The sequence below is a fragment of the Dysidea avara genome, chromosome 6 (assembly GCF_963678975.1).
Source record: "Dysidea avara chromosome 6, odDysAvar1.4, whole genome shotgun sequence".
NCBI lineage: Eukaryota > Metazoa > Porifera > Demospongiae > Dictyoceratida > Dysideidae > Dysidea > Dysidea avara.
In genome coordinates this window covers 32,979,849-32,989,572 of record NC_089277.1, presented here as the reverse complement: position 1 = coordinate 32,989,572, position 9,724 = coordinate 32,979,849, and the positions used below count along the sequence as shown (strand labels likewise).

The window sequence follows — 9,724 nt, the reverse complement described above, 5'->3', positions numbered from 1 at the left end:
AAGTGATCAGTTGCAAAACCTTGATATCTGGAAAGGCAGCTGGGTCAGGCATCACATTTGTGACCGGGCCTGCGAAAATAGGGCATGTGGGCACATGATTTTTGCCTACCTTTTCAAAGTTTCATCACTCATAACATTTTGTACCATTATGCTATGGCATTACAAATTTTAGCTCTTAGTAGACATTTAGTTGGCATCATGATACAAGTTGCAGAATGGAAATATACTCTTCCACTACCTAGATATGACCTGGAGAGTGACGGGGTGTAGTTTGTACCCACATGCCCTGTTTTCGCAGGCCCAGTCACATTTGATGTTATGGTGATGGATCATGGACAGAAACAGGGCATGTGGGCACAAGATATATTACTCTATACACATCAGATCATATCTCAGGATATATTGTTCAGGATAGATAAAAGTATCTGCATTCTGTAACTTTGTGCTTTGTAGTCAAATAAACCTAATTAGGGCTGATCATGAAAACTGTATAAAATATCATAAAAATATTGATAATACCATAGAAAGTCATGATTTTCAGACATTATTTTGTTTTGTGTTGCATTTTTGTACTATATAATATATTATGTGTATAGGCCAATTATAATTAAAATAAATTACTGTGTTCTATATGTTTCACATAAGACCAATCACAATAAACTGCAGCTAAATTAAAACAGGTCATCATTTATGAAAATAAATATAAACTTATTTAAAATAATAGCTAATTAATTACTAACTGAATCACTTAGACATCAACAGGCATAACAGCTGGGAGACCAGTCTCATCATCCCTGTACATGACCTCCAACCTACTCATGATCCTCACAAATACAGGTGTGTATACATGCATGTACAGCTCAGATGACAGCAAAATGATATCCATGCCCTGATCCAGCTCAATATAGCTCTTCCCAACTAACCAATAAATTCCTCCCCAAATGATGCAAAAGAAAAATGGTCAAAGCATCACATGATCCACTGAGACAACAAAAGGTGAAAGTAGGTACATACAACATTTCTCAGCAACAGCCCTATATTTATGCTTCTTTACTATATGTGATATTTTATATTATTTCATAATTTTACTGTTCTTCTGTGTAATACTTAAGTAAATGTATACATAGTTACTGTACGTACAATCATTGTACTACATGATCAATAGCTATAGTGATGTAAAATTAGCTATATCTCTATGGTACGTATACATTTCACTGCAAAGGCTGTGAGCTCAACATAACTGTACTGAATCCTCATATTATTTGAGATTATAAATTATCGTTCACATTTTTGATAAAAGTACCAAATTTTGTATGGAGTTAATTGTAGCACATATACTAAATGATTTTGGAAGGGAATTTCACTGACATTTAATTATTTTTTTGTATTCAGCCATCATAACTATGTTATGTGCACTGTATTTGTTACAGTAAAAAAAAAAGGTATGGGAAATTAGAAGTTTGAACTAGGCATGAGGCTATTATGCTCCAAAAATTGAGCGTTATGCTTTTGAGCAATATAATGCTCATGTTCAAATAATCACCTATTATGCTTTTGAGAATTTCCCAAAATTATGCCACCATAATTGGCTAATAATGCCAGTTAATACTATATCAGATCACTTTCAATGATGTTTAAGCTTCAAATAGCCTTGAATTCTTTAGTTGGTTGCTGTATTAGTGTATTTCATTTCAATGTGACTGCTTTATTAGAGTAAATAATATTCAGTGACTGTTCTATTAGAGCTTCTGACTGCTCTATTAGTCCTAAGAGTATCTCAATTTTTTAAAACGGAATTGTGTAATCTGCAGATTTTCCTACTGAGAAAGCTTTATAATCACCTCAAAATGCTAGCATAATTCCTGATTTCCACACATATCTATTATGCTTGAAATTATGCTAGCATAATCAACGCATCCCTAGCTAAACCCTATTTTTGAATGTTGTCAATAAACTTTTTGTTTACATGGAAAACAATCAAAATATTCCATTAGTTGAATAGTTGAATCTAGTATTAGACCAATACAAAGCCTGCAACTGCAACATGATGGCCCATTAAAATGTTATATTAAACAAAATTAATTTATTAGCCTGGTGGTAAACAAAATGAAGGCCAAGGAGTTTATTAAAGTTTTGCAATTCCAATGCTTGCAGATATGTAGTATATGTGCAAGAATCATATTAATGTGTATATTATCGTGTCTTTCTTAAGGTGCATGTGTATAGCAAAAGTTATTGAATGATAAAGTTTTAATTGATTATAGCCGCAGGTTACTTACAGGTGGATGTAAAATCATTGGAATATCAGTGTCTATACTTAACAAGTCCTGACTTTTATTAGCATTAGCCGAATGCTCAGTATTTATACAAAGTACCTCTTTTGGTGAAAGGGTTAAAACTGACTTCGAGATGAATCTTCAGCCTACCTTTCTTTATGCATAGTATGCAAGCAAATTAGCATTTTAATTATTTTCAAACAATCACTAAACATTGAGCAGGAGTGAGCAGGAGATGATGAAATTATGATGAAAACTTTCATAATATCATAATAATGACTGAATTTAGGTGGTGAGACTTAACAATGCAGACAACAGGGGAATCTGAAACATAAATTAAGCAATAAGTGGCCTAAGTGTGCACATGTAACTGCATGCGTACGTTTCAGCAACACACCCTATAATACATTAAACTGCAGTACTTCCTCTCTACTTTATTACCATGGTTCCCTTCTGAGTAGCTTCCCTGATTACTATAGTATACTTTGTGATGGTATCATCCATGCTGGCCATTAAAACGTCCATAACAGACCATAAACAATAGCTAGCTATAGCAGACCAGGCCAAACACATTTTTGACAATGAAATTTTCATAGTAAAGTTTACGGATTTATTATTTCTTGTTAACGTTTGTGCCAGAGCCAATTAAATTTGTAGCCAGCAAACACTCACCATCAAGCCTGTGTTCCAAGGCCTTTTACTTGTGTATGTTATAATTATATCATTCAAACCTAAAATTGCAAGACAATGTAAATGAACTATATAATACTGTGCAATAAATCATTCTATTAGAACAGTCACGTGACTGTTCTAATAGAGTGATTTATTCTCTTAATCTTTCTTAAGTTTAATAATACAAGCATTGTACAATAATAGTATAGGGATGCAGAACTTCTGCCTCCTGTTTCATTTCTAATATACGTAGTTAATATTACATATTCATATGCATGTCAAAGTGTATAAGTTGATCATTATTGTATCAATAATAGTACACACATACCATTTCATTATATATGCCACTAGCAAGATTGTACTACTACCTGAGCATTCAACAAGTTAGTACAGCCAGTAAATGTTATCCTTGACTGCTTCTATATAGGTATGATCATGTATCTGAACTAGCATCAGAATTTTGATTGAAGAACTCTTCAAACTGCTAGTAAGTGATATGTCAAAATCTTGAATACTATAATGTAACTGTTAGGTGCCATCACAGATTTGACCTTTGGTGATCTTTATAATTATGACCATTTTAGTTCAGAAATCTGTCTCCTCTATGTGGTCATTTTTCTCAAGAATTCTGTCTATCACCCTGAGGAAAATAATTGTTGGATCCGCCAGTTATAAGAGATGCTGGAGCTACATAGTAGCTAAGTATTCATAGCCATGTTTTGTAGCTATAACTAAGTTTATGTCCAACTCATGCATGGGTGTATGTACTCAGATCATAAAGTTAACGTTCTTTCTTAGCTAGCTTGTTGTCTGGATCTCAGAATCTGTATGTGTTGAAGTGTATTTCTCTGAGGTTTGTGTTGGATACCACTACCAGCCAATTATGCTTTGCTGCTGTGCTCTATAGTACTATCCCTATTATGCATATAATAATAATGCTTGATATTATTGCCTCAGTTTACAATCTTTACTAATAAGCTTGTCTTTATAAGGATAATAAGTGAGCAACTGTTTGTAAAAAAATATAGACAATTTTTGTTTTTTCATTTTAGCACTAATTATATTATCAGTCATTCTTCTGACTGCTCTAATAGAGTTACTGACTGCTCCATTAGTGATTACATCGTAGGACTCATAGTACAACATCGTTTTCTGACTATTGTGCTAAAATTATACCAGCATAATTACCAGGTGTCTAATATCTATACTGCATACCTCATAATTATGTGCTGTATTATATTTTATGTGCTTCAGTATAGCTGATTGATTTCGAAGCCAAATGTTTGGCAGAAAGGATTTTCACAGGTATATATAGGACTTATAAATGTGAGCGGATTTACAAAAAGGCCTTCACACACATCCAGTTACCAAATTTGACAATTTATAATGTCAGATCAGAAAGAACTATAATATATTGACTTGAAATTTGGTCAGCAGTGTGCACCGACTTAACATAGTTGAATATGTGGTGAAAAGTACAGGGTAATGTAGTATTTGAAAATTAAGTTGTAGTCTCCCAAGTTTATGAATTGGATGTGTGTGGAAGGCCCCTTTTCACAAATCCGGATACAAAATTAGGAGAGAATGTCAAAACAACTAAAATTTGAAGTAAAAGGCTATAAGATAAATATTAAACAGCTCTTCTGGATTAGAAGTACAGTTTACTGGTGATTGGCTATCCTAGTTAACTTACTTAACTATTAAATAACTACTGCAGCTAAGCTTGAGAACATGTGAGAGAACAATAATTGTACTCCACATCAAAATACTGGCCATGAATTTTGTTTTTGATTATGAGAATTTATTTTGAAAAGATTTTGGGAAATTATGCTCTTATAAAAGAAATTTCCCCCTCCCCAAAAAAAATGCATTGATGGGATAGATGCTTTTATGTGTATAGCTACATGTACAGTACATATGAGTGTGCTCTAGCTAGTAAGGAAAACTGATCCAGTTACTATGAATGATATTATGCTGATACACTAGTCACAACAGTAGAAGTTAAATAAAATACTACACACATACTAACTGTATGTTCTATTAGAGTAGTTTAGTTTAGTTGACTGCTTTATTAGTACTTCAGCAAAACTTACTTTGACTCATGTGGTATTATTACATCGTGATAACTGTGTCCTGTTTATTCTAGAGACTAAGGAGAGGACTTGTGATGACAGTGCAGTCTCATTAACTGCTGTCACAGCATAATTGTGACTAGGCCTGCAAAAACAGAGCATGTGGGCACATAAAATTAGCTTACTTTGTCAAACTTTCATTGCCCATAACTTTTTATGCCACTGTGCTATGGTCATGCACAATATAATTCACTCTAAAATATATAGTATAAGTGAAATAGAGCCATACCTTGAGTAAGATATCTTATTATAGCCATAACAGATCATATCTTAAACATTTAATTGACTTTATACTATAATTGACTTTATACTAAAAGTTACACAATACAATAATACAAATATTTTATTCCAGCACTGAGATATGACCTGTTATGTGATGGGGTACAGTTTGTCCCACATGCCCTTTTTGCAGCCATATGCATCACTGGCCTGGTCACAATTTATGCACAAAATCAATACTGATTCCACTATGTTTTCGAATGAAACTAACAGTTCAAAAATTTTACCTAAGCTGAAACAAAAACAGACCACAGTGAATAACATTGGAGTCATTTATATTTTGAGGTCTATTTTGTCTCGTTATAGTTTGTTTTTTTGAAATAGTTGTTCCAATACTGACCAATAAAGATGGAGTTAGTTAGGTAGTATATATTGCAATCGTAACACTATTTTTGCTGTGTCTATAAACACATTAGTAGCAGCATGCTCCTGGGTATATAGATCTGGGATCATGCTACTCACAGAAAATTATTTAGTCATCAATCATTGAATTTGGATTTACTACTAAAGTAGTTATTACAAAATAAATTGAGTTCTGGATGCAACCTAATAAGGAAATAGTGAATTGGAAGGAAGGAAATAATGTGGACTTCAATCCGCATACCAAAGACTCTAGTAGTTAAGATCATAGTGGAAATAATTACATTAATGACTCTTACAACTAGCTCCATCATCAGAAATATGTGTAATATGCTCAATAACTATACCATCATGTAGCTGAGTGCCTTTATTGGCTATACTGGTGTGCCACAGAAGGACCCACAAATATCAATACCAGGCCTGCATGCATCAAATTAAATATGCCAGCATAATTCTATATAGCATAATAGGTGGATATTTCAAGCTATGGAACTTAATTCCATGAAAATAGATTGATTACTACCTAATAGAGCAGTCAGTGGATACTACAAACTGCAATAATAGCATTGTACATAGCTCCTTAGATTGATATACTCTCTAATATATAGACCTTTTCCACGTAACACGGAGAAGCCGTATAATTTTTACAATCCGTATCACGGTAGGCAAATGACTGGCTCCAGCTGGGCAGGTGCTATGATGTGTTGAGTGAAATGGCGAATGTCTCCGGGAATACAATGAATAGTGAAGTGGCATCTTTGTTGTTTCGAGGACAATACTTGACAGACGATGAAATCGACTCGTTGAAACGGTCACTAGGCTCGATGAAGGTGGAGAACTTGAGAAATCTGTCGAAGCATTTGGGAGTACGGTTAACTGGCGCGGTGCGGAAGAGTGACATAACTGAAAGATTATTAGGAATGGCACGAATTGGAGCAATACAGCCAAGCAGAAGCGATGACACAACTCCCGTTGCTTTGTCGTACTTGACAGATGAAGTGAAGAGGATCTTGAATTTATTGCCACCATTCTCTAGTGTCACTCACTGGACTAAGACCTTAAGAGGTGTTTTAAATGACTTCACGTTTATGAATCTTATAATTTACTTAGTCTATGGTCGTGATAAGACATTTGACATGGATTCTCTGAGAGCCTTCAAGTCCCTAAAGGCCTATAAGTATTTTTATGATGGATACGTAAAGAATGTGTGGTTGTACCAGTGCCCTGTCTTGCCCGAGTCCGCACTGAAAGTGCTTTATTTTCGAGCTTTTGTTTACCATTCATTTACCTGTGATGAAGCACTGGAAGTGTTTGTCAGTGTGAATAGTGAAACTGGTGATGTCTACAGTGCTCAGTGTTCTTGTGTCTCTGGGTGAGAATATAACTATATTGCCCTGATCCTTATGTTATGTAGAGCATAAATAGTGCCCAGTTCATGAATTGTATAGTTCCATAGTATTACATGTAGCTATACGTTTTCTCTTTTCACAGATTGGGCCAAGCATGCAATCATGTGGCAGCTCTGCTGTTTTTTGTGGAGCACCATGCACTGAGACAGAGTGATGAGTTTCCAACTGAAGTGTCCAAGACTTCTCAGCCGATGAAGTGGAATCAGCCACCCAAGAAATCGATTCCACCTACTTGTGCGAATGACATGGTATTTGTGAAGCCTAGCCATGGTCGAGTGGAAGAAAAGCACATCCCATGAACCTCTTTTGATCCTCGCCGTCCTTGTCATCAGAAATTAGATGAAGAGGCAGCACAGAAGTTGCTTGAAAGAATAGAGAGAACTGTTCCTAGTACAGGGCCTGGTCAGTTTTGGAAATCTAGTGCTACTGTATTAGATGTGCCGTCTTCAACACTGTGGAATCATGTCTTGTTCAGCCGGGAGCATGCCACTACTCTCACTTGCGACAATTTGTTTGACCCTACAACACAGCAGTGCTATGAGTACTTGGATAAAGCTAAGTTGGATATTGATGTAGTTGAAAGGATAGAGGGAGCAACAAGGGATCAAAGTGATTGCAAGTTATGGCATGCACTAAGGAATGGAAGGCTGACTAGTTCCTGGTTTGGTGAAATCAGAAGCAGAAAGCAGACAACAGATTCAAGACGATTAGTCAAGGATATTATGGGATATGGCAAACAGCTAAAAGTGTTGCCACCCCAAATCCGTTGGGGTAGAGAAAATGAACAGAATGCTATTAGATGTTACATTGAAGATCGTCTAAGTGTAGGTGAAGAAATGACAGTCACCCACTCAGGGCTACATTTAATGCCTACCAAGTCTTACCTTGGTGCTAGTTCAGATGGTCTAGTACTATGTTCCAATGTTGATACTTTATGTCGAGGCTGTGTGGAAGTGAAGTGTCCGTATAGCATTGAGAAATGCATTACCGTTGAAATGACCCCCTCTGAAATAGCCAGCAAGTTTAGACAAAAAATTTTTATGCAGCAAGATACTGATGGTAGTTTACACTTACGACACAATCATCGCTACTATGCACAAGTACAGGGTGAAATCGCCATCCTTGGAGTTGAGTGGTGCGATTTTGTTGTTTACAGCAATAACACTGTTGTGGTTGACCGCATTCTGGCTGATTTAGAATATTGGAATCAACTGGAACAGTTGTTAGAAGACTTTTATGTTTGTCATATCATTCCTGAAATACTATCCAGAAAAATATTTACACAAGACTTTGGATCTACATAGATTTGTTGTATGTCCATGATTTTGTAAAATATCATTTCTATGTACAGTGTTTTGTTACAATAAATTAACCAACAACTAAAGGGTTGTCAAAGTTAGTAAGATACATGCATACACAATTAATATCACTAACAATATCATACATACAATTAGAAAATTGACGGTTAAGGATTTTAAATCGCCGGCCTCTGCCAATAACTCTTTCTATGTGAATCCTGTACTCAGCAATCCGCCTGGTCTTTTCAACATCAAACGCTGACATCTGCTTTTGTGAACCAAGTCGAGGCGGTACATTTACAAGTATACCTTCAAAAAAATAGTATCCTATCAGTGAGTGATACTTTGGCGGCTCATAAGCTCCTGGTATTTAAAATGCATTCCAAGCTGTTAAAATAGAGCAATTGATATAATATCATTCACTGATAGGTCTATAGAATACGTGGAAAAGTACTATGTTCCAATGTTGATACTTTACGTGGAAAAGGTCTATAGAATAGTCACTTTGTAGTGAAATACTCTAATAGAGCATTCACTGATTAAAATGTTCAAAGATTATTATAAGAAATGTTATTAACCTAGGAGCATAATGTAAGCATAATGGGAGTACTGAACAGTACAATAGGTGGAAATTTTGGGAAATTCCTAAAAGCATTTTATATTTGACTCAGGAGGCAGGCCTATATAGCACAAATGTTTAGGAACATAATATTATACTGTCTTTGTCATGACATCACATACTTGTCACGATGATGTATTACACTGGTATAGAGCTATATAGCTAACTTTGAATTATAATATGTGACCGGATTTGCGAAAAGGTACCTTTTCCACACATTTTACATACCAGCAAACAAAATGGTGTAACATTTGACTCCTTACACTGATTAACTTGCTCTTAGTTTCAAAATGCAGTTAGATACTGTAGCTACACTCATGGAAAATTTCAAACAATTATATGAAATGATCGAAAAGTTATGAAGCTTCAAAATTCACAAAAAATGGGTCAAATTTTGTGTGTGAAAAAGGTACCTTTTTGCAAATCCGGTCACATATGACATTGCACATACATACACAAAGTATAGACAAATAAGATGAGAAGTGTACTATTAGCTATATCTAAACCAGTTGTGTGTTCTAACCCTCTCATGATCAAGGAATAAACATGGAAAGTATACAACAAGTTTGTAGATTCTGTTGAAAAATGAATCTGTGCAGTGGTCACCACATGCATACAAGTACAGCATACCTAAGAGCTGGCTAGGACAAAAGGGTAGGAGGTCACTATATAATGATAG

The 9,724-nt window shown here is 35.2% G+C and overlaps 1 protein-coding gene across 1 annotated transcript; it reads left to right on the top strand.

Annotated features, from left to right (window-relative positions):
• The first annotated feature begins 6,357 nt into the window (after window positions 1–6,357).
• LOC136257809 (uncharacterized) lies at window positions 6,358–7,435 on the top strand. Its single transcript, XM_066051116.1, has 2 exons — window positions 6,358–7,091; window positions 7,211–7,435. The coding sequence occupies exons 1-2, from the start codon at window positions 6,433–6,435 to the stop codon at window positions 7,425–7,427; spliced, it is 876 nt and encodes a 291-aa protein (XP_065907188.1). The 5' UTR covers window positions 6,358–6,432; the 3' UTR covers window positions 7,428–7,435.
• Window positions 7,436–9,724: the final 2,289 nt, after the last annotated feature.

Excerpts from the sequence above, each read along its gene's own strand:
- LOC136257809 (XM_066051116.1), top strand. The coding sequence starts at position 6,433 with ATGGCGAATGTCTCCGGGAATACAATGAATAGTGAAGTGGCATCTTTG. Across the intron at positions 7,092-7,210 it reads CAGTGTTCTTGTGTCTCTGG|ATTGGGCCAAGCATGCAATC; the intron begins GTGAGAATATAA and ends CTCTTTTCACAG.